The sequence below is a fragment of the Microcaecilia unicolor genome, chromosome 3 (assembly GCF_901765095.1).
Source record: "Microcaecilia unicolor chromosome 3, aMicUni1.1, whole genome shotgun sequence".
NCBI classification, from domain to species: domain Eukaryota; kingdom Metazoa; phylum Chordata; class Amphibia; order Gymnophiona; family Siphonopidae; genus Microcaecilia; species Microcaecilia unicolor.
Window position 1 is genome coordinate 385,467,216 of NC_044033.1, and position 25,671 is coordinate 385,492,886.

At 46.1% G+C, this 25,671-nt stretch overlaps 1 protein-coding gene across 1 annotated transcript in view; it reads left to right on the forward strand.

Moving 5' to 3' along the window:
• ESCO2 (establishment of sister chromatid cohesion N-acetyltransferase 2) overlaps nt 1-25,671 on the forward strand; it is a 146,292-nt gene that overhangs the window by 59,068 nt on the left and 61,553 nt on the right. Inside the window, exons 5-6 of the mRNA XM_030198671.1 lie at nt 5,970-6,051; nt 14,863-14,923. Of these exons, the coding sequence (XP_030054531.1) occupies nt 5,970-6,051; nt 14,863-14,923 (143 nt within the window). The remainder of the gene's footprint in view (nt 1-5,969; nt 6,052-14,862; nt 14,924-25,671) is intronic.

The window sequence follows — 25,671 nt, forward strand, 5'->3', positions numbered from 1 at the left end:
GGGGGGGGGGGGGGGGAAATTTGACACCTCTGATACCCCTGTAATTGAATATGTAGTCAATATGCACTAGAAATTAGAAGACCTTGTGGGCTTTGTCAGAGATAACTTGCAGGCAGCCCAAACTAAGCAAAACAGTTGGTATAATCGGAAGGCCCGAAATAGAGAGTTCTATGAGGGCCAGCAGGTAACTTGTTGTAGTACCAGTACATCAGACTAAACTTCAGGCTAGCTGAGTCCCTGTGATCAGTTATATTCTGTAACTTGTGAGCAGCTATATTTCCTGTACTTTCCAGGCACTATTCAGATAGTGATAAAATGTTTAGATTACCTGCTATTGTGTGCTGTTTTTCCCATCTGTTTTATAGTTCACTGTTCAATATTTTTATGAAAATAAACATAATTGTTTGCTCTGCTTGTCTGGGCTGACTAAGAATTCTGGTGGTTTGGGTCTGTGGGTGCTTTCTGGGAACTGTGAGACATCTGGGAGTGTGGCCTCCAGTAACCTAGAAATCACTGGGGATAATTTGAAAGCAGGAGACTCGACCAGAGGCGGTTGTGGCCCAGTCGGTGGCAGGAGGGTGCTAGTGTAGAGCACAAGTGGCAGGTGCAGGTGGACCTGAGCTGTGCTGGGGACAGACCCTCCAGGTGGCCGCAGAGTTAGCCCCAGGTGGGCAACTAGACATTTCGTGACAATCCGCCCTTCTCCAGTCTTCCGGGACTATTTCGTACTCTAGAGAAGCATTGAAAAGGTCAGATAGCAGAGCTGCCAGAACGTCCCTTATGGTGTTGGCAGAATGGGAGGCTATGGATTGTGTCTTCTGGGGGTCCAAAGTGCTGGATAGGCTGAACCCTATGATGTATTTAAAAATAAGCGTATTTATGGAAGAGCACTTCATATTTGAACAGAGTATATAAGTACGCTCTCTTGATACTTCACTGAGACCGCTAACAGTGCCCCTTCCTTTTTTCACAAAGCACTAGTTCAAATACTAATAGGTTGATCAGCATCTCTGATCTCACCTTTTTAGCATCACCTTTCTACAATAAATTTCGAGGCGCAGAGGTCTGTCAGGGTTTAGATATGTTCAGTATTACACTTGAGAACGTTTGATATTTTCCTTCTCATTCGTTCATTTCCTCCTTTAGCGACTACTGTGTTTCCTTTTCTCATCCTTCATAGGGTTACGTTGGCAGCCCACTTACACTTAACAGAGACTTATTTCTATACCCTCTCTTGAAATCAGCATTATAACCAGCAGCAAATTATAAGGTCATATATTAATTTAACTTTCACTGGCACCTAATCAATGATGCTTGTCATTGATGTGTCCTTATATACTCTTTTCAAATATGAAGTGCTCTTCCATATATAACCTTATTTTTAAATATACCATATTTTATATATGCGTATATTTACATATCTTGCACCTTTTGGCACCCACTCGATAATGGTTTTCATAGATGGGTTCTCATATTCTTTTTCCAAATACGAATTGCTCTTTTATATGTATGCCGTTTGCTTTTTTATTCTTATTGATTTTGTATTATATTTTATACATGTGTATATTATCCAATTTCGGCATGTATATAAATTTACTTATGTATGCATTACCTTCTATATTTGTGTCTGCTTTTACTGTTTATATACATTTTTTATCTCTTTGTTTACTATATGTTTTGTAGACTGTAGCTGGGTCCCCCTTCCAGGACCCAGCCGGGCTCGACCCTGCTTAGCTTCCTTCTTCACCTGACTGTTGCCTCGCTCCACACCACCTTGGCCTGTTCTGGGAACTCAGCGCCAGACCCCCTGAGAGCTTGCAGGACTTCCTCCTCTCTCTATTGTTTCCACAGAGGCTCAATCAAGGCAAAACGTTTATAGAAAAAAAACTTTATTTTCTTGCTTCCATTCAGCATAGACACAAAAGGAAAACACCTTACTCCCAGGTTGTTAAGGTTTGCTGCAAAAGTCTCATTCAGGGTTTAAACAGTCCATATAACTTCAGTTTAGCCAAAATTACTTCTTTTAGGGAACAGTACATTATCAGAAGGAAAACACAATAGCTGGGTAGGTTGCAGGCCCAGACCTTTTCAGTATGAAACAGTTTACACAGTCTTTTCTTACAGCACAGCTACACAGCTTTGGTCCCACCTGGTTCAGACTGGGGTTCAATTGTGCCCAGCCCTCTTTCTCTCCCAGGGGCTGCACCTGTTTCCTCTTTAGTAGAGATCTCCCCCAGCGCCTCAGTCTCTCTCCTCTGGTCTTCCACCAGTCTCTCCAAGGCACAGCTAGCCACCTTCTTACAGCAGCTTTTCGGGTTTGAGCCAGAGCTCCAATCTGCATCTGTTCCTCCTCTAGTCCTTCAGTAACCTCCATTTTATCCTCCTCTTCAACTTCCCCCGCCCCCAACCTCTCCAGCTGGCCCTCATCACCTTCCTCAGAGACCATTTCCCAATCTTCTATCTCCTCCCCTAACTCTTGCACAGCTGGGTGGGGAAGAGAGGGATTCTGGGACTGGTAGTTCCTCCTCTTCTTCCTTAACCCGGCCAACCTCTCTGCCTCCGGTAGCGCAGCTTTTTGAATGTGGGTGTTGTGCACATGAAGTCTGCCCCATTGGGGTTCCCCGGCTGCCTGCACCCCCCATCTGCGTGCCTTCCCGGATCCCCCTTTACCTACCCTCTCACAAGACTCTTGAGGCAGGCATTTAGGCGTCAAAACACAGCCGCTGTGTTGAGTCATTCTGATGTTTTGCAATAAAGACTCCTAAACACACATATGTCTCCTTCGATGTTTGTGAAGAGTCAGTCCCACCTACTCCTTCTCTGCTACTGATTTCCATCAACACGCAGGGGTTACCTGGAGCTCACGGGGGCATTGATCTTTTTTTTTTTTTTTTTTTTTATGGAAGTCACACATCTGCTGCCCCTGTTCAACTGTCTTCCTTCTTGGGACTTGAATTTGGTACTTAATATGCTTTGGGAGGCTGCCTCACTCAAGGATCTTTTGTTGAAGATGGTCTTCTTGGTGGTGGTTGCTTCAACCAGGAGTTTTAACTTCAAGCTCTGTCCTGTCAGCACCCATATTTCTCTCTTTTTTGGGGACTTCATCCTTCCTTCCAAAGGTGATTTCTCCATTCCATGTAAATCAGGAGGTCTGTTTGCCCTCCTTTCTGGATCCAGGGTACAGATGCGAGATCCAAGAGACTCTATAAACTGAATGTCCGCAGAGTTCTGTTTTGGTATTTGCAGGAGACAAATGTCTTTCATCTCTGATCATTCATCCTTTTCCATGGCCCTTATAAGGGGCCAGGCAGTGTCAAAAGCTTCTGTTGCATGATGGATAAAGGTGATCATTAAGGCTGCTTGTATTTGCAGGAACAAGCAAGTGCCTTCAGGCTTCTGAGCACACTCCACTCGTGTGCAAACAGTGTCTTCTGTTCAAGCCCGAGCAGCCTCATCTGAGGATATCTGCAGAGAAGTGACCTTATTGTCACTTTATTTCTCTGTGAAGCATTATAGCAGATGTTTTCAACCCAGTCCTCAGAGCTTACCCAGCCAGTCGGGGTTTTCAGGATAGCCCCATTGAAAACCTCTTGGTTATAGGTGGACCTACTGGCCAGTGCCTGGTTGGACTTTGGCAGAGCAATCATTCAGGGGCCTTTTCTCCCTGCCCAGTGAGATTCTGCTTGTGCAGCTGGATGCCATGAAAGGTGAAATTTAGTCATACATGTTAATTTACTTTCCTTTAATCCTTTTGCATCAGTCTGCGTCTCACCCTAGAGGACTTCAGTTCAGGTGACTCATAGAATTCTCTGCTGCTCTCCAAGTGTTGTTATTTTAATTTTATTTTAAAAAAAAAAAGAGAATTTAAGTGCTGCATTGGTTAGGTGGGGAATGAGAGTGTTATATATATATGTATATATATATATATATATTTTTTTTTGTTACATTTGTACCCCGCGCTTTCCCACTCATATCAGGTTCAATGGGACCTTCCGCTGCTGTGGCATACTGGATTTTTCCAGAGAGCATCAGCTCGTTTACCAGTGAGATCCCTAGAAGAAATCATTTTCTCTACCTCCATCTGCTAGTAAGAAAGGGGATACAACTCACTTGTGCAAACACTTGCAGCAGGTCAAAAGGAAAAGAAATTACCAGGTATGACTAAATTTCACTTTTTCACATGAAAGAAAAGTATTGAACAAAAACTGGACTTCGGTGCTTTAAATCTGTGCTCATGGACACCCAAAGATGTAGGATAATTGTTTGGAGAAAACATAAAACAGTAAATTGGTAACAATACTACATCAAATACATCTTAACATAACAATATAAGAGTAGCCTTACTGTGTCAGACCAGTTGTCCCTTTAGCCCAGTAGCCTGCTTCCAACAGTGGCCAAGCCAGGTCACAAGTACCTGGCATAAGCCCAAATAGTGACAACACTCCATGCTACAAATCCCAGGGCAAGCAGTTGCTTCCCCTTGTCTGTCTCTTAACTATCTTGCCAGTCTTCTTGTCTTTTTTTGCCATTCTTTTTTCTTCATGTCCACCATCATCTTCTGTCTGCATCCCTATCTACCTGACCCAGCATCACCCCTGTCTTCCTTCCATGTTCAGCATCTCCCATCTCTGTGTCTCTATTCTTGCCCTGTCCAGTATCTTGTCTGTATCCCTATACCCCACAATACATGCCAGCATCTTTCCCTCTCTCTTCCCTTGCTCCTGTTCTGTCTCCCCTTTGCAGGACCAGTGCCTCTCCCTCTTCCTTCTTTCTCTGCAGGTCCTTGCACATCTCTCCTTTCTTGTTGTCCCCCCTTCCAAGTCCAGCACCTCTTTCCCTCTTTGTGCTCCCTGTTCCTCACCTCCCTCATTGAATCTCTCTCCCCCTACCTGACATCCCTGTCCATCACCTTTCTTCCTCGCCCCCTGATGCTGCACCTGTCTCCCTTCTTGCTCCCATCCCCCGATGCAGATCGTCATCTTTCCGTGCTGTGATTTAATCTTACTGTGTACTACCAGCACCCTCAGCAATAGCAACCTCCTTCAACCAATGCGGGGGCCAGCCTTCAGCTGTGTCCTGCCCCTTCAGAAGCAGTTTCCTGTTTCCTCGAAGGTGGGATGCGGCTGAAGGAAGGCCCTCAGATTGGTTGAAGCAGCCTCCTATTGCTGAAGGTGCCGGCACAACAAGATTAATTGCAGCAAGGAAAGAGGTACCAGATGGTGGAGGGGGAGAGGACAAAAGAGGGAGAGGTGCTGTGCTCGAGGGGGGAGGTGGGAAGAGATGCCTGACCCACAGACTGGAATGATGGAGTGAGACACCCTTAGGAGCCTGAATGCTTATTTAGATTTGCTAGACCATTCTAACTGCCTAAACTGAACAGAGCAAACTGTGTACAGAGTCAAAAAGAAAACAAAAGGAACTCCAAATATTTGATAGAAAAGGGTACAATCATGCAAAAGAAGGTACAAGAACACACATTGCTCAATCAAATACAGAGAAAACCAAAAACGGATTCAACTGACAGCAGTTTTGAGCCAGTTTTGGGCCCTAATCTCCAAAGGGTTGTCTGAAAAGCTAGGCTTTCAGATTTGCCTTAAATGTTGGGGAGAGAAGAGTCACTTGACATGTCTGGTAAAGGCATGTGCAAGAATTAATATTCATACTTCTATCTGTGTGAAAAATAAATTAACTCAGAGGTGGAGTTAGTTTGAGAGAGTCAGTAACACACAGATTTGCATGGAAAAAATATTAGCAGGCAAAGCAAGTGAAGAAAATCCCTAACAAACTTGTTTCCATAAGTAATTTTCAAAGGGAACATCCATGCATGCTTTCCCTTCGGAAGTTGATGCAAAATGTGTGGCTAAAAGTACCTGTGGGTTTTGCAATTGCTTGACTGGTTTGGACATGTGCCCTTGTTATTTGAGAGGAGTCAATAAAGCTTTTTTTTTTTTTTAATGCTGCTTGTTTAGGGCACAGTACCATCTTTGCACTATGTGACAGATGAGGATGAAGTGACTGTCCCTTGCACAGGAGCAGCACAAGAGAAGAGAGGTAAGGCTGCCCTATTAAACTCATACTGCAAGTTGTGCTCACATTTCTTTGCATTATGTTCTATAGCACTTTGGGATACTTTTTGTGTGTGTGTTTGTGTGTGTGTGTGGGGGGGGGGGGGGGTTCTCATTCTCATCTTGCTTCTCCTTCAGGGTGATTACCTGTGGTGGCTGTGCTTCCCCTTATTGACTCATGTGGTGGAAGGGACGTTTTCCTCTGAGAACAAACCCCTAGTGCTTCTCTCAACCATGCTAAGCACATATACAGTGACTGGAGTTATAGCCCCACAGAATGGGAACAGGGATAGCGATTGTAGCTTTTGCTGATGTTCACAAATATCCCAAAGAGGAGTGAAATATATACAACCACACTATATTAACAAACTGATTTTGTGTATATAGATTCAAAGCATTTCACCACAATCAGTATTCCAACATTGCATTCCATGGCATACCACAGATCAATCCAGAGACTTGTGGGTTGTGTCCCTCTACCAACAGGTGGAGATAGAGAGAACCTCTAAGGTTTGCTATATGTGGACCTGTGCAGCCAGCTGAACCTCAGTATTCTCTCTATCTAGCAGGTGGAGGGACATCTCTGGTTTGATCTGGCTACTGGTGTCCTTTGGGCCTAGTTTAGCACAGACAGGGGTTGAGTGGCTGTTTTCAGCTTGTGGTGTACACCTGGTGGTGCCAGGTCCCTCCTGGTCGCCCCCTACTTTTCTTCTGTCGCCCGGGGTTGTTGGCCTGATCGGGTGTTTCCGTTCTCTCCTGACTAAAAGAAAAAAAAAAAGGTAAGAGACTTTGTTTTTGTTTAATCATACGGAGGAACTAGACGTTCTGCCGAGTCAGTTTTGGGGCAGGCGTTTGTGGAGCATGTCAGTGCCTTCTGAGGTGGCTAAGCGCTGCTCCCCGTGTGGGGGCTAGAGAGCAGCATCGGAGGAGTGTGAGTCCTGCCGCTGTCAGCCTGCAGCGGGTGTCAGCGCGACGGTGGTTCCCCTCAGGTGTCCGGTGAGTCGTAAGCGCAAGGGATAGTTTCGGCAGTTTCCTTGGGGCATTTAGTGCAGCGCTCGTTGGTGGGTGCCATTTTTTCCTCTCAGGCGCGACCCGCTCCGCACGTGGTGGTTGATAAACAAGAGGCACAGCGCACTTCTGTGGCACAGGCTCCGATGGAGGGAAGCGATGTACAGGGAGCAGGGGAGTCCCTTGCAGTTCCTTTTTCCTCGGATTTTGTTTTATTAATGCACAATGCCTTTCTTTTGAAGAAGTCAGGAGCTTCTCTTCAGGCAGCCCCGTCTCTTCCTCTGCAAATTTTGGTTGCTGCAGCCTCTCAGTCTTTCCTGCCAAAACGTCCCTGGGTGGAGATTTTGGATCCTGAGGAGCCATCTGACACAGATGGCCCGGTTTTATCTCCAGGCTCTCCCTCAGAATCTTTGGATTTGGCAGATGAGGTCATCCTGCTCTCTGAGGCTGCCCACCTTTTTCACAGGGAAGAGCTTCCCTCCCTGATATAGGGCTTTTGAGGTTTTGACCATTTCCCCCCTGAATCGTCAGGGGGAACAGGTCCGGTGCCCTCTATTATGTCTGGCACCAAATGCCCACCTCGTTCCTTTAATGTGAATGAGGCTATGAAGATCCTTATTTCAGCGCAGTGGGATACGCCGGACAGTGGGCTTAAGGTTGCTTAGAGCTATGTTGCGTCTTTACGCGCTACCTGTTCCTGACTTAGACTTGCTGAAGGTCGCTACGGTGGATTCCTTAATCACAGCGGTCACTAAGAAAACCACTCTCTCTGTGGAGGGTGGCACAGCGCTCAAGGACCCTCAGGATCGTAAGTTTGAGACTTGCTTGAAGCTGTCCTTGAAGTAGCGGCCCTTTCCCGACAGGCCTCAGTTTGTGGCTCCTATGCGGCGTGGGCATGCTTATCATGGGTACAGAAAGCCTCCTCTCCGGAAGATCTTGTAGCTGTTTTGCCAGCCTTGGAGTCCGGTTTAGCCTTCCTTGTGGATCTTCTTTATGATCTTTTGAGGGCTTCGGCAAAGGAGGTTTCCCTAGTGGTCACAGTGCATTGCTGGCTGTGGTTGTGGCATTTGGGCTGCAGACATGGCTTCTAAGTCACATTTAGCAAGGCTTCCTTTTAATGGAAAGCTTTTGTTTGGGACAGACTTAGAACAGATTGTGAAGGACCTTGGTGACTCTAAGGGCCAGCGCCTCCCGGAGGACAGGTCCAAGTTTGTACGACCTGCGGGACCTAAGTTTAGGGATACACAGCGTTACCGTCCAGGTCATGGGGCCTTTTTTCAGAGAGCAAGGTCTTCTCAGAGGCCTCAGCCCTTTCGAGGTGAGAGGCGGGCCTTCCTTTCCGGTAACAGAAACCAACCCGCAGCCAGGTCCACCCAATGAAGGGGCCCTGGTCCATATCCAGCCGGTTATTGGGGGCAGACTGTCCCTATTCCTGGGGTGGACCAGGGTAACATCTCACGAATGGGTCTTGAGGTTATCAGAGACGACTACAAGTTAGAATTGGCTCGTCCGATAGTAGACTCTTCTGGAATCTCCTTGCAAATGTCCCGCCAAGGTGCGGGGCCGTTCGACACACCCTCCTCAACTTACAACGGCTGGGTGCCATCCAGCCTGTACCCCCAGCAGAAAGAGGGTGCGGTCGATACTCCATTTATTTTGTGGTGCCAAAGGGCAGTTCTTGTCGACCCATCTTAGATCTCAAGTGCGTCAACAGGTCCTTAATGGTTCGGCTTTTCCGCATGGAAACCCTCCGATTGGTGATCGCAGCGGTACAGCCAGGGGAATTTTTGACCTCTCGATCTCAAAGAGGCCTATTTACATATTCCAATTTGGCCTCCCCACAGGCGCTTTCTTCGCTTTGCAGTGCTCGGTCATCATTTTCAATTCAAAGCGATGCCCTTCGGCCTAGCCACAGTGCCTCGGACCTTTTCCAGGGTCCTGGTAATAGTGGCGGCCTATCTCAGGAAGGAAGGGATTCAGGTCCATCCCTATCTAGATGACTGGCTTGTGCGGGCGTCTTCTTTCGAGGTGAGTCGGCGGGCAACCAATAGTGGTCGGGTTGCTTCAGTCAGTTGGGTGATCAGCTTCCCGAGGTGCAGCCTAACGCCTTTCCAAATGCTGGAATACTTGGGGGTGTGCTTCAATACCTGAACAGGGATAGTTTGTCTTCCTTCAGCTCGAGCACAGTGGTTACAGGCTCAGTTAAGAGCATGTTTCAAACTCCGAACCCGCGGGCTTGGGACTATGTATAAGTTCTAGGTTCCATGGCCTCCACCTTGGACGTGGTAAAGTGGGCCACAGCTCACATGCGCCCACTGCAGTGGCACCTTCTGAGCCGTTGGTCTCCACTCTCAGAGGATTACGAGGTTCGGGTACCATGTTCGGCCCATCTTCACACAATCATTCACTGGTGGTTTATTCAAAAGAATCTGGTGTTAGGCATTCCTCTGGCAACCCCGGACGGGATGATAGTGACCACGGATGTGTCACTGTCTGGCTGGGGGGCTCATTGCCTGCAGCAGACGACCCAGGGCGTTTGGACTTTGACGGAGGCGTCATGGTCCATCAACCGCTTGGCGTTATGGGCGATTCGTCTGGCCCTTCAGGAGTTTCTGTCTCTTCTTCGCGGTTGCCCAGTTTGAGTTCTTACATAAACCGTCGGGGGCACCAGGAGTGAACCCCTAGCGCGCGAGGCGGCTCTGATCTGGACTCATCTCTCTTTCTTGACAGCGGCTCATATAGTGGGATCACAGAATGTGCAAGCGGACTTTCTCAGTCGCCACCAGTTGGAGCCGGGGGAGTGGACGATCTGCACTCTGGCCTTTGATCAGATAACTGCCCGTTGGGGGATGCCAGAGATGGATTTAATGGCCACTGCATTCAATGCGAAGGTTTCCCGTTTCTTCAGCAGGGATGAGAGCTGGACTCAAAAGGCATCGATGCCCTTTTCAACCTTGGCCCAGGGGCCTGCTGTATGCCTTTCCCCCGTGGCCAATGGTGGGCAGGTTACTGACTCCCGGTCGAGTGATTCTAGTGGCCCCGGATTGGCCCAGACGACCCTGGTACGCAGATGTGATCAGGCTTCTATTCGATTGTCCTTTTCTGCTACCGTGCAGCACGGTCTCCTGCTGCCAGGGGCAGTCACAATGGAGGATCCCTCCCCCTTTGGTCTTACGGCCTGGCCCTTGAAAGGGCGAGGTTCAGAAGAAAAGGGTATCCGGACGCGGTTATCGCTACAATGCTGTAGGCTCGGAAAAGATCCACCTGAATAGCTTATGCTAAGGTGTGGTGTACCTTTGATTTGTGGTGTGCGAGTTTGGGATTGTCAGCGGCTTCGGCTTCAGTATCAGTTATCCTCGCGTTTCTTCAGGAGGCTGTACAAAAATCACTCTTGTTGAGTTCTCTTAAGGTGCAGGTGGCAATTCTCTGGCATGTTTTAGAGGCCGGCTTCAGGGGGCGTCCATCGCCTCCCACCCGGATGTGGTTTGTTTCTTGTGGGGCGTAAATCGTTTGCGCCCTCCTCATGTGCCAGTTCTGCCATTCTGGAACCTTTAATCTAGTTCTCAAAGCACTTCAGCGTCCTCCTTTCGAACCCTTATTGGGAATTACGATTAAGGATCTCACCTTGAAAGCGATTTTCCTAGTAGCCATTACTTCCGCTCGGAGAATTTCAGAGTTGCAGACCCTTTCTTGCAGAGACCCCTTCCTGCGTTTTATGGAAGTGAGGGTATTGATTAGGACAGTTACTTCGTTTTTGCCCAAGGTGGTTTCTCGTTTCCACTTGGGGCAGTCCCTTCATTTGCCGGCCTTCTGCTGGGAAGATTACCCTGAGCAATTCTGGGCTGTTCACTGCCTCGACGTGAGACGGGCTCTTCTCAGGTATTTGGAGGTGACGAATGAATTTCGTCTTTTTGACCATCTCTACATCCTTTTTGGAGGCATTAAGAAGGGTCATATGGTGTCCAAGGACACCATAGCCCGTTGGTTGCGGGAGGCCTTCTCTTCTGCATGCGTGGCATTGGGCAAGCAAGCCCCTTTGCAAGTTCGTGCTCATTTTACTTGAGCTCAAGCTTCGTCCTATGCAGAGTCCCGTTTGGTTTCTCTGGAAGATATCTGCAGGGCAGCTACATGGGCTTCAGTCCATACATTCACTCGTCATTATCGGGTGGATGTGGCAGCTCGTCAAGATGTGGTGTTTGGCTCGTCGGTGATTTCTGCTGGGTTGGGGGTGTCCCGCCCTACTTGAGGACTGCTTGGGTACATCCCACAAGTCTCTGGATTGATCTGTGGGATGCCATTGAAGGAAAAATTAATTCTTACTTGATAATTTTCTTTCCATTAGTCCCAAAAGATCAATCTAGAGGCGCCCTGGGTTTACTGTCTGCGGTTTTGTTGCGGTTGATTCGTTTTTTTCAGGTTCCGTTCTGAATGTTCCTTCGTTTGATTAAAAATAAATAAATATAGAAGTGGTGGAAGTATGTTGAGCAATTGGTCTGACAATGTCAGGAGAGTTTTCTATTGTTTCCATTCCACTGCTTTGGTATCGTTCATACTGAGATTCAGCTGGCTGCACAGGTCCACATATAGCGAACCTCGGAGGTTCTCTCTATCTCCACCTGCTGGTAGAGGGACACAACCCACAAGTCTCTGGATCGATTTGTTGGGACTAATGGAAAGAAAATTATCAGGTAAGAATTAATTTTTCCATATATTCCAATCCTAAATGGAGGGGAAGGCCTTAGAAAACAACATGTGTAATAAAAATGTATACACCTCTGTTTCTCAATCATACACTTCAGAAAAAATAATCCATAAACTTTAATCATAAACCACATTTCCATGTAATTTCATTGAGACTCCAATGATCAGCAGCAAACGCGAGCGATAGAGGCCATTAACACCGGACTAGCTCCTGCGTTTGCCTGTGCCCCAGGATTGGAGCCGGTGAGCGCATGAAACAACTTGTTCGCTGGCTCTGAACGCAAATTTGCATGTAAGTGAGGGTCTCCCGCATTCCTCCTTAATAATCAGTGGGCAGCACGCCAAACAAGGGCACTGCTCCTGCTGCAAACTCTATGCCAGCTCGGAGCTGACATTAGGGTATATGCCAGCAAGGGAGGAATGGGGGAGACCCACTGAAGAGGTTTGACAGGTCCGGGACTTTCTCCCGAACTTCTCAAACCTAAGCCCTCTTCTCTCCCCCAAACACAAGGCCTGGAGGGTCCAGTGGACCTCCAGGCCCCCTCAAGCACTAAAGAACCCTGGTGGTCCAGTGGAACCGCTACTTCCTCCTCCCCCCAACATTGAAAAAAAATGGTCTAGTGGAACCTCTAGTCCTTCCTCCACCCCGATTCACCCCCACCATCTCGCAGCCTACCTTGTCCATAGTTGGAGGAGGGGAGGCAGGGTCTATCACTCCCTCCCTCCTCTTCGGGCGCCGCCTCAAAATGGTGGTTCCCTGCCTGATGCATCCACTTCCTGGTAAAGTACTATGGAAAACAAGGTAAGCCTTGTATTTTGTAATGCGGTATTGGTCTGTTATAACAATAGTTGGGCTGCATCTTTGGCTATGTTGCTATTTCTGTTACCAGCTCATTTTTTTCAGAGATGGGGAAGCAGTAGAACTAGAGGTCCTGAGTTGAGGTTGCAGAATGGGAGACTTAGGAACAATGTCAGGAAACGCTTTTTCGCAGAAAGTTTGGTGGATGCCTGGAATGCCCTCCTGGGGGAGCCTGTGCAGACAAAAATGGTGATGGAATTCAAGACTGCATGGGATAAATACAGATGAACACTATATAGAAAAGGAATGGAATCCAATTAAATCAAAACTTGGACGTCTTTCTGCCATAATTGAACAAAGCAGAAACGTCCTGGGCTAAAAGTTAGACAGTTTGGTCTAGACCTGGTTCAGTCACAACTAAATCACAGAAAGGTGCCCGAAATGAACACTGGAGGGATTAAGGCATGACCTCCCCCTTACTTCCCCAATGGTCCCTTACCCCCTCCCACCCCCTAAATATGTGAAAGAAACAGTAAATACAGCCTCTGACAGCTTCAAATATTTTGGCCAGTCCTATTAGAGGTGCAAGCACATCCCTGGAATAGCCTACCGTGTTTCCCCGAAAATAAGACACTGTCTTATATTAAATTTTGCTCCCCAAGACCTGCTAGGTCTTATTTTCAGGGGAGGCCTTATTTTTCGGGGAAACATCGGGGTCACCCCCCCCCCCCCCCCCCGAGATCGGCGGCTCCCCCCCTCGATCGGCGGCTCCCCCTGCCCTCAGTCGCTCCCGGAAGTAACTAACCTCTTAAATGCTTCCTTTCACCATTCATCTTCGCACTCGCCGCAAGCAGCAGGGCAGGCCACTCCTTCCTTCCGTGTCCCACCCTCGCCTGACGAAACGTAACGTCAGACGAGGGCGGGACACGGAAGGAAGGAGTGGCCAGCCCTGCTGCTTGCGGCGAGTGTGAAGGTGAAAGGAAGCGGTTAAGAGGTTAGTTTCGGGAGCGACTGAGGGCGGGGGGAGCCGCTGATCGAGGGGGGGAGCCGGCGATCTCGGGTGGGGGGGTGACCCCGATGTTTCCCCGAAAAATAAGGCCTCCCCTGCTAGGTCTTATTTTCGGGGGAGGCCTTATATTTTCAAATTTAAGCAAGACCTCTACTAGGTCTTACTTTCGGAGGATGTCCTATTTTCGGGGAAACACGGTAGTAGTCTGTGCAGTGCACTATAGAAAAGGGGCCCCAGGCCCATATCCCACTCTTTATTTGTGGTGGAAATTGTGATCCCTCCAAAACTCACCAAAAACCTATTGTTCCCACAATACAGGTGACACCTGCAGCCATAAGGGATATTGTAGTGGGTATTGGGTACAGTAGGTTTTTGGTGGGTTTTGGAGGACTCGCCGTACACTATATGGGGGTAATGGTGAGATGTGTACCTGGGACCTTTTTATGTGATGTCCACTGCAATGTCCCCTAGGGTGTCCCACTGCTCTTCTGGGATGTCTTTGTAGCCAGTCTACTAAGAATGCTGCCCCCACCCCACCCATATATTCCAATTTATTTATTTTTTTATTTTTATTCCAATGGCTTGTTTTATGTGTGTTCCCCTTGGACTTTTTTTTTTCTTCTCGAAAATAGTCCAAAAAGATAGATGCACTGAACACAAAAACATTTAGCAAATGGCCATTTTTGAAACAAAAAGTTGGATGTTTTTCTGGTTTGAAAATGGCCATGTTTGCTACTGGATTTTTGGACCATTTTCCTCGAAATGTCCAAAATCGGATTTATATATCATATCGAAAATGCCCCTCTATATATTCCAGTGTTTAATCATGAAGAAATTGAACCTGTGCAGAGCGCCGGGTTCAACTTGGCTCACCCTTTTGGGCAGACTGGATGTACTGTGCAGTTCTTTATATGCCAACATTTACTACATTACTATTACTGCTTATTTCTATAGCGCTACTAATCACTTATGAGTTCTGCTCAACGGAGCTTACAGTCTATTCATGACAGCATTACTACTCCCCTTAAGATTATTACTCTGCATATTGTCCCATTTCAGGGCAGTGCTTTGTCCTTACTGTTCAAACTGCAACCCCAATGTTTTGCAGTGTTGCTGTGATGTTAAATATTATGAGACTTACACAAGAGCTCTCAGAATTCACTGCATAGTTGGGGATTTCTCTCAGCGTAACTCTTCTAATTTCTTGTTGTACAGTGGAAAGTCTTTCTTCATCCTTGTTGACTAGACTGAAGTTGACCCTCGTATGTTTTGCTTCTTAGTGTCGCCTCTGGAAACTGCCATGTATCCCATGTTCAACACACCCTGCACTAACAAGAAAAGGTCAGTCGCATAGAATACAAGTCTATACATAACTGTATTGGTATCCTGTGTTCAGAAATCAGGTAAACTAAGTAGTGGAAGGCTATAAAGCTTTTAAATGTATTGTTGAGGAAAGTCTTTCCCTAGTGCTGGTGACCTTCAAGCAGTCTGGATTGTCTCTGGAATGGGTTGACAGTCTTAGCCCAAAGTGTGAATATGCGTGCTGGAAAATGCTACCATGAGTGTTACCTATTTGGCATCTTGACGGAGTGGCTAGAAATTTGGTAGACCTGGTGATTGAATTGGCCTCCTTCCTAAGATGCAGATTTGGAAAAGAATTGTTGGTAAGTTAGTATTACTGCTTTCTGGATTCAGCACTGGGGGATTTTGCTTTTTAATCCTGTGAGATTGGCATCTTCCACAAATCTAATATTGATGAGAATATTTTAGAAAATTGTAAATAAATGAGAGCTTGCTGTTGCTTTAGAGAAATTCAACTTTATGAAAGTTCATACTCAATTATAGCTTATTTTGAGTAAGTTAATGTTGCATTAAAGGGGTACTGTGCAGCAGCCCTGTAACTCATCCCATAACACTGTGCAGCAGTGCAGGGGTCTTAAGTTAAGTCTTGTTCTTTATCAAGATTTGACTGATTGGGTATCCCTTAAAAATGACAGGCTGGATCTCAGGGATGCTACTGATGTTGCACTGTCAAACCCTGTTGGCTAAAGAAGCTACACAGAGAGTGAATCTAGGAGGAGAATGACCTTCTAGCCCTTCTGATTAGTTGAAGATGCAGGTGTCATTCAGGCAAGATATTGGGTGAGGCTTTAACAAGAAAGGGGAAACCGGGAGTATAACAAGAAATGGGATCTCACATGGTGAAAATCCAAGATGGCTTATATCAGGCCTTGACAAATTATCTTTGGATTTAGAAACCAGACCAAAATCTTAGCGCCAGCAGCTGACATTTTTTTTATCCCCTTCTCCAAGTCCTCAGCATCGGTGTATCCACCAAAGCTGAAGAGCAGGTGGGGAAGAGATCTCCTTTAAGATCTGCTTCAGCTCCTTTAAGGCTTGATTTACTAAGACTGTTTCCCATTCCATGTCCTAGGGACAAGAAAGCTGAATAAATTTGGACCCTAATATGCCACTGCAGGCCACAGGCAGAAATAGCTTCCCCCCATCCCTACCCAGTTAGTCTTTTACACTCTTCTCATCCCCCAACTATCCTCTCCCAGTCTGTTATCCCTCTTTTCCCCATCAGTTTCCCTTCCCTATCGTAACATTTCTCTTCTCACACTGAATCAGTTATTCCTCCAGCTAGTTCTTGTTACCCAGGAAACCAGTCCACAATTCCCTAGCCCATATCTCCCCCCCCCCCCCCACCCAACAAATCATTACCACTCAATAAGGGAGTTGTATATCTTCCCTCATCCACTACACCCTTTCATAATAGCCAGCTACATCCCCTCCCTACACACACACACTCTCTCTCTCTCTCTCTCTCTCTCTCTGTTTGAGCCTTGTGATAAAGGAATTTCTTGTGTTGTTCTTGGGGTCTCACATCTCAGGAGGCCAACACTAATGTTCTATACCATATGGCTCAAATTCACAGAGAAAAGGTAACACATGCACCAATAGCAGTAGCTAAGCAGGAAAATCCCGGGTGCTTGAGGAAATTTCTAAGTGCTATGGTGACCTAACAGTTGGGACTTGTCGAGCTCTGGCTTATGTAGCCATTATCCTCTTAATTCGATGAGAATTTTGATGTTGCTATTGGGTTCATCCATTTTCTAGTTAGTGTTTTTGCATGTCTGCCTCCTTCTGGAAGATAAAACATGCTACTATAACAAAATAGCTGCTTTCTGGTACAGTACAGATAAGTATCACATTGTTCTCTGAAGACAAGCAGGCCTTCTTATTCTCACATGTGGGTGATGTCATCAGACAGCCCGGTGCAGATGCTGACTAGTGATTACAGTAGAAAATTCTAGCAGCGTCCCACCATGCATGCACTGGTGCCTTTCTGCCCGGTGCGCGAGTGCAGATCCTCCAGTCTTCTTTTTCTGTGGAGCTGAATGGATGTGTTCGTGTGTGCTCTTCTCACACTGTGCTTGACACTTCCTGTGCAGATATATTTTTCTCTTTTGTTGAAATTTTTATGTGTTTTTGTTTTTCCCGTCCCCTCTATTTTTTATTTATTTATTAGACATTTTTTGATTCTTTAGTTCCTGGTGTGTCTGCCTTGTTCAGGCCACAGCACCAACCTCAATTTGAACGCTGTCCCTTTTTTCACAGTTCAAGATTGAGGAATTTAATTTGGCCGAGATTCTTTTTTCAATGTCGCAGAAGACCACCAGTGGCTTCAAGAGGTGTACCCAGTGTAAATGGGTGATTTCTGCTACAGACTTGCTCAGTTGGTGCATCGGGTTCCTTGGGCCAGATCATGACCCCTCTGATTGTGATCTCTGTTTAAAAATGCAGGTGAGAACTCAGCAGGTGCAAGTGGCCCAAATGGAGCATCTTTTTGGCTCTTCAAAGGCCTAAACATCGACTTTAGTACCAATGGCATCGACCTCCATGGCTGCTCAGTCTTCAGTATCCACTGGGAGTGCACCGGCATTGAGTGGGTCTCCATCTGCCTCAACACCAGACGCTAGTAGGAGGCCCCAGGACCGGTTAGCATTGGACCTGTCACTGAGGATACGTACGGATTCGGCGACGTCCTCATTGGCACTGGAGGATCGAGACTCTTGGGGGAAGCCATCGGTCTTCCTCGACGCATGGTGCTGGGAGCATTGGGACATCGGATCCTTCAATACCCGAAAAGCACTGGAAGACGCACTCCCCCTTCTTAGAAGAGGTTCTGGTGCACAAGTCATCGAGTGGCCTGGTCCCCACCACCACTGGTTTGGCACCGACATCTTCTCAGACTTCCTGTGCCCCAGCTCCCATGCCTTTGCTGATGCCCACCTTTGATGAGCGGTTCCGCGGCATGCTTCGAGAGGAACTGGTGCATTTGCTGCAGGGGGCTCCCACTTTGGCATCTGTGCTTGCGCCACCAGTGGAACAGCCCCAGGTCCTCTCCGAGGCTACATAAATACTGGTGCCCAGATCTTCTATGCCGATGCCTTGCAGGGTGTCAATGTTGGGGCAGCCAATAACTGCCTTCTACAGCAGGGAAGAAGCTTCTCCAGAGTCTGAGGGGTAGGGCTGCACCTCAAGGCTCTTCAGAGCGTGGACATCTCTCTACCAGGCTGAGGTTGGTACAGACTCATTCACCTGCTCCTGAATATGGAGAAGAATCTGATTGGAACTGGGAGTTAGATGAGGATGCGTGTTACTTTTCAGAGAAGGAGTCATATGAAATTCCACCTGGTCCCTCTCCTCCTCAAGGGAGACAAAAATCTCCACCTGAGGCATTCTTTCATTAGTTTTGTGAGGGAGATGTCTGCGGCTATCCCATTTAAGTTAGAGATGGAGGAAGAGCCCAGAACAGAGATGTTGTCTGTTCTGAGCTATAAGTCTCCTCCTAAGGAAGGGGTCACTGTACCATTGCACCCTATCCTTAGGGAACACACTGTTGAACTAGGAACCTCCCCTCACAGTGCAGGTCACACCCAAGAAGGTGGATACACAGTATCATATCCAAAAGGCTTCTGGTTAATTGTTCTGCCAATGTTTTTCCCAAAATCTCATACCCATCCTGGTGAAAGTTTACTGCATACTCGCCTTAGTCTTCTATCTGGAGTGGACTGAAGCCCATAGACAGTCCACTCAGCTTTTCCTTTCTTTTGACCCCAACAGATTGGGGGTGGCCATCAGTAAATGCACACTTTCAAATTCGATAGCAGATTGCATCTCCTTTGCTTATGCCCAGGCTGGGCTGACTCTAGAGGGACGTGTCACGGCTTACAGTGTCAGGGCCATGGCTTCATTGGAAGCTCTCTTGAGATCAGCCTTCATAGAGGAGATTTGCAAGGCTTTGACGTGGGCTTCTTCACACATTCAATTCCCACTACTATTTGGATCAGGATACCCGACATGACAGTCAGTTCAGACCAGCAGTTTTGCAGAATTTGTTCAGTGTCTAGAATACAACTCTACCCTCTTAGGTCCTGTTTTATTCTGTTCAGGCTGCACCTACACAGCTAGTATGCATATAGTTTAAGGTTGATTTGAAATTTTAGTCTTGATGTTTCGAGACTCAATTATCCTAGCTTTCTTGTTTTCGGTGACCCTGGTTGCTAGGGATTCCCAGATGTGAGAATAAGAAGGTCTGCTTGTCCTTGGACAAAGCAAAGATACTTACCTGTAGCTGGTGTTCTCTGAGGACAGTAGGCCGATTATTCTCACATACCCTGCTACCTCCTCTAGCAGTTGAATTTAGTTGTAGACTTTTTGCTTTTTCACCTGACTGGAGGACCCGAGCTCGCACGTTGGTGGGAAGCCACATGCATGGTGGGACGCTGCTAGAATTTTCTACTGTACTCATTAGTCAGCATCCGCACTGGGTTCCATTGGATGAGGTCACCCAAGTGTGAGAATAATCGGCCTGCTGTCCTCTGAGAACACCAGCTACAGGTAAGTATCTTTGCTTTGCTGCTACATTGAGAAACACCTTTCAAAATATGCTGACTTAATCCACTTAGGTATAATTGCAATTAAATGTAGAAGACATCACATATGCGGAAGGCTAATGCAAGCATGAAATTACAAAAAAAAAAAAAGGTAACAGTGAGTTTGATCAAATCAACTTAAAAATGAAACCAGCAGGTGTTTAAAACAAATTAATAGAGTCGGCAAGATGGCGTCCGAGTAGGAGGTGAGAGAAGCAGCTCCACCGACTCACTTTCTTTTTCTTGCTTACCTCAACTTCCTTATTGAATTTTATGCCTAAAAGAAGGGGCAGACAGAGGGTTTCCCCAGCACCCTCAATGCAACCTCATCTGGGTCCAATGGATCGCTTCACCACCCGAGCAGGAGGAACAGGGCAGAACGCTTTGCTGCAGGGAGGAACGGTGAGAGGTGAACCGCTCTCCCCGCTAGAAGGAGACATCACATTGAGCCCTGAAATGCGGAGTCCTCCTGTGATGCCGGCAACGCTGTAAAGTGGATGTCCCAGATCGTTAAGACCCGAATTGGGGGAAACTGATCTGGGAGCAGGGGCAGACATTAGCAGTAGAGTGCTGAGTCCAACGCAGCAGGAGTGTGACGCTGTGAATGCCACAGGAGGTGAAGGAATTGCAACGGAGGGGAGAGAGCCTGAGCCTAGGGAGAGATTCAGGAAGTGAATTTGCTACAAACAAAGGTTCTAACGACAGAAAAGCCAGAAGTAATTACCTTGGGAAACATATGGGACACCCTGGTGAGTCTGGAAAACTCTTTTACTCAAAAAATTTCCTCTGCTTTAAAGCCTATTCAAACCTTTTCTGATAAAATTGAAGTAATGGAAAAACAAATTCAACAAACTCAAGTGTTTGAACAGTCTATTAAAACAGAAACTGATAAGATTAGAGATGGCACTAATGAAAGAAAATTTACTTTTGCAAAGAAAAATAGAAAATTTAGAAAATAAACAACGAATGAAAACTCTAAGACTTATAAATTTTCCTAAAGTGCCATCAGTGGCCCCATTGTTAACCTTTAAGAGATACCTCACGGAAGTTTTGAAAATATCTGATCAATTATATCCGCCGATCTCAAGGATTTACTATTTAGCGCCTTATACTAAGCAATCTACAGATCAAGTGTTAACAGCAGGATCAGAAATACCATTTGAGGAGTTAAATCTAAACCTTTCTCAAACAATAGAAAATGACCTATTAGGCGTACAAGCAGCTACCTTGATAGTGGACTTTGTGTTACAGCCTGATCGAGATTGGATCTTAAAGACCTTTTTTTCTCACCGAGAGGATATGTTTCTTAACTGTAAAGTTAAGATATTTCCAGATGTATCTAAACAGACACAGAAAAGGCGTCAATCCTTTTTGAAATTGCGTACTCGTGTCCTCCAATTAGGAGGAATCTTCTGGTTAAATTTTCCTTGTAAATGTGTGATAAAATTGCAATCTGTTAAGTATGTTTTCTATGAGAGTGAACATTTGCAGACCTTTTTGGACTCTAAACAAGGCCCGGATGTATCCTCACCGTTAGCAAACCCCTTGATATCTACTCCGTAAGAATTATAAGCACGGGTGGTATACCCCTACTATTTTCCTGGTATTAAGTATTATAACTTTGAATTGTGTTTTGCCTTTATTGTGGACTTGAGATGTATATGTCATTTGAGAAAATTTAGTTATTTGTGAAATTTTTGAGTTATAACAGGTGACATTATTCTTTCTGTACAAGATTGTTTCTTGTGAATTATTTTGAAATTAAATAAATATTAAAAAAAAATTAGTAGAATGTTAGAAATTATTTGGAAAGGGAGTGAAGAATAACATGGAGAATATCACAATACCTCTATATCAATTCATGGTATGACTGCATCTTGAGTATTATGTACAGTTTTAGCAGAACTAGAAATGGTACAGAGAAGAGCAATAAAATAAGGGGGATGGAATGGCTCTGCTAGGCTAAAAAGATAAAGGCTCTTCTGCTTGGAAAAGATTGATGGTATATGATAGAGGTTTATAAAATCTTGAGTCAGATGGAACAGGTTAATATCCTGGTTCAGATCCCACAGTTGCTCCTTGCAATCTTGGGCAAGTTACTTAACCCCTTATTGCCTCCAGTTCCAAAAATTAGATTGTAGGCCCTTAGAGGACAGGGGAATATTTAGTGTACCTATGTGTAATTCACATTGAGCTATCGCTGAAAAGTTGAGGTGAATCCCAAATAAATAGGGAACATTTTTCTCCTTCAACTAGTACTAAAACTAAAGGGTACTGCGTAAAAAATTAACAGGTAGAAACCAAATCTGAGAATGTGGCTTTTTTTTTTTTCTCTACTGGTTGCATAATAGAGCTATAGAATTTGTTGCTTTAGGATGCAGTCAAGACAGTTAACTTACCTGAATTTAAAAGGGATTTAGACATTCCTGGAAGAAATTCCAGCAATAATTTAAGTAGACTTGACAAACCACCACTTAACCCTGGGAGTGAGTAACAAGAAAAGATTTACTGTTTGAGATTCTGCAAAGTACTTGTGAGAAAGTGTCAGGGAAAAATCTGACAGCTGGGGCCAAACAAAATCTAATTTAAACTAGTAAAGGAACAAGTTTCTAAGCCCTGACCACAAGTTTGCTGTCCAATTAGGAAAATAGATTTTGAATAGGCTAAATTGCTTTTGCCAGAAAATGCTCCAGCATTTCACAGCTAATCATTCCTTTCTCTTTACTTTTCTGCTTCTAATATTTAAAAAAACAAACAAACAAGACTCTTCCAAGTTGTCATTTTGTGGTTATATAAGTGAAGAAATGTAGGCCAAAAAGTATTTTGAAAAAACCTGGGGTCTTCATAGCTATAGGTAATGCCCATAGAAGCTTAAAAATTAGTGGTAATCACACCTCGCACCCCCGTCAGCATGAATGGCAACATAGTTCCTCCCCCCCCCCCCCCTTCAGCTGGCTGGTACACTGCCTGAGGTCTGCTCCAGAGCGCTCCCTCTGACCTGTCCCGCTCGTGCAGCAACAAGAAGTTGAGTCAGAGGGGGCGCTCCAGATCTGGTCTCAGGCTGCCTTGGTGTACTGTTGCACTGCCAGTGCTCTATGGAAGAGAGATTTTAAGGTGCACGGGGGGGGGGTTAAGTTGACTTATATAGGTTCCAGTGCACAGGAGTTAAAAACTACTGCTGCTTGAATTGGCTAAAAACTCCAGAGGTGAAATGCACATCCCCCCCCCCCCCCCCCTTTTTATAAGAACATATGAATAGCCATACCAGGTCAGATCAATGGTCCATCTATCCCAGCATCCTGCTTCCAACAGTTGCCAATCCAGGTCACAAGATCCTGGCAGAAACCAAATTAGTAGCAACATTCCATGTTACCAATCCCAGGGCAAGCAGTGGCTTCCCCATGTCCATCTCAGTAGCAGACTATGGACGTTTCCTCCAGGAACTTGTCCAAATCTTTTTTTTAAATCAGCATACGTTAACCACTGTTACCACATCCTCCAGCAATGAGTTCCAGAGCCTAACTATCCTTTGAGTGAAAAAATATTTCCTCCTATTTGGTTTTAAAAATATATCCATTTAATTTCATTGTGTCTCCTGGTCTTTGTATTTTTTGAGAATGAAAAATCGATTCGCTTTTACCCATTCTACACCACTCAGGTTTTTGTAGATCTCAATCATATTCTCCCTTCAGCCGTGTCTTTTCCAAACTGAAGAGCCCTAACCTCTTTAGCTTTTCCTCATTTAAGAGGAATTCCATCCCCGTTATCATTTTGGTCTCTCTTCTTTGAATCTTTTCTAATTTTGCTATATCTTTTTTTTATTTTTTTTTTTTTTTGAGATACTGTGACCAGAATTGAAAGTAATACTCAAGGTGAGGTTGCACCATGGAGCGATTCAGAGGCATTATAATATTCTTGGTCTTATTTTGCATCTTCTTAATAATTCCTAGCATCCTGTTTGTTTTTTTGGCCGCCGACACACATTGGGCACAAGATTTCAGCAAATTGTCTACAATAACACCTAGATCTTTTTTTTGAGTGCTGACTCCTAAAGTGGACTGTAGCATCAGGTAACTGTGGTTTGGATTTTTAATCCTAATGTGCATCACTTTGCATTTGTCTATAGTAAATGTCATCTGCCATTTGAATGCCCAGTCTTCCAGCTTCCTAAGGTCTTCCTGCAATTTTTTACAAATCGCATGTGTTTTGAAAACTTTGAATAGTTTTGTGTCTTCTGCAAATTTAATCTCCTCACTCATTGTTCCGATTTCCAGATCATTTATAAATATGTTAAATATAACGGGTCCCAGTACAGATCCCTGTGGCACTCCACTATTCAACCTTTTCGGGGGAATCCCAAAGTATAGAAGTGGGTGGCATAGACTATAAAGTAAGTCTTTTTGCTGATGACGTTTTGTTGTCTCTTTCTTCCCCTCTTACTACTCTGCCTAACTTGGTAATAACTCTGGAAGCTTATGCTAAGGCAGTGATTGTCAACATTTTTCATCTCATGACACACTTTTAAGGCACAAAAATTGTTAAGGCACACCATAAGGTTTTTTTAAGGCTGTATGTATAGGCCCCCTTCCTGCACCCACACTCCATCTACCTTTTTTCCAGCCCCCTTTCCTGCACACATACACACACCATCCATCTTTTTTTCCAGGCCCCCTTCCTACACACACACACCATCCATCTTTTTTCCAGCTCCCTCCCTGCACACAACCATCCATCTTTTATTCCAGCCCCCCTCCCTGCGTGCACACACCCACACCATCTTTTTTCCAGCCCCCCTCCCTGCATACACACATACACCATCCATCTTTTTTTCCAGCCCCCCCTCCCTGTGCACACACTCCTACCCCCCTATCAGTTGTCATCTGAGAACATCAAACAAGCACTTATTGCTTTGGTGACAAACCACAGCATTGCCACTGTGCAAGTCCTCTTAGTGCTCCCTTCAGTAATTATGCGCCACTCTTGCTTTCTGCCCAGACTGACACATGAATGGGCCAGCTACACATGGAGGTCGCCACACACATGCACCAGTAGATCAGGTGATCTCTGCTGCTGGCCTGTTTGTGTGTCGTGAGTCTTGCTGCATCAGCCTGGGCAGAGAGCAGGTGCTATTGCACTGAACTATTGTAGGGACGTGGAGGAGGTGGTACTTGGATGTCTTGGAGGACCCTGGGTGTATAGGTGGTCACCGAGAGGCTCGTACATTCCACAGGAGGAGGACCCTAGGCATATAGGTGATCACCGAGAGGCTCGTACGTTCCACAGGAGGTAGAGTGGGAAGCACTACTCAACCTGGGCGAAATCGTCTCCGAGAGCTGGCTGCAGCTTCTTGAGAATTCACACAACTGCAAAGCCAAGGAAGGGCAGGCAGGAGAGATCCCTGTGGGATTCCTTCTCGTCTGTGACACACCAATGTGCTGCGGCACACTGGTTGAAAAATGCTGTGCTAGGGTGTCGGTATTCAAGGCAAACATGGGGAAGACTGAAGCCCTTAGTCTTACTATAGATGGATTAAAAGGTAAAGTTTGCCTTTTTGTGGATGATACTAAGATTTGTAACAAGTGGACACACCGGAAGGAGTGGAAAACATGAAAAGGAATCTGCAAAAGTTAGAAGAATGGTCTAACATTTGGTAATTCAAAATTAATGCAGAAAAAGTGCACACATTGTGAAGCCCTGCCCAGCGCATCCCAGGATGCACAGGGCTGGGCGCCGCCGATGAGAGGCCACCTCTCTCCTCCAACTAAAGGTAGGGGGTGGGGAAGGGCCGCTAGACCACCAGGTGGGGGGGATTGACCCTCAGCCCACTGGGCCACCAGGGACATCTGAGGGGATGCTGGGGGATTTAAGGTGGGGCTGGAGACCCACCGGATCTCCAAACCCCCCCGAACTTGGGTCGGGTGGGACCGGAGGTCCGCCGGACCTCCAGACCCCGTTTCGCTTGGCTTGGCTCGGGATGGGGGTAGTTCTCCGAGGACAAGCAGGCTGCTTGTTCTCACGACTGGGTGACGTCCGCGGCAGCCCCCACCAACCGGAAAAAAGCTTCGCGGGACGGTCGGCACGCAGGGCACGCCCACCGCGCATGCGCGGCTGTCTTCCCGCCCGTGCGCGACCGCTCCCGCCAGTTCC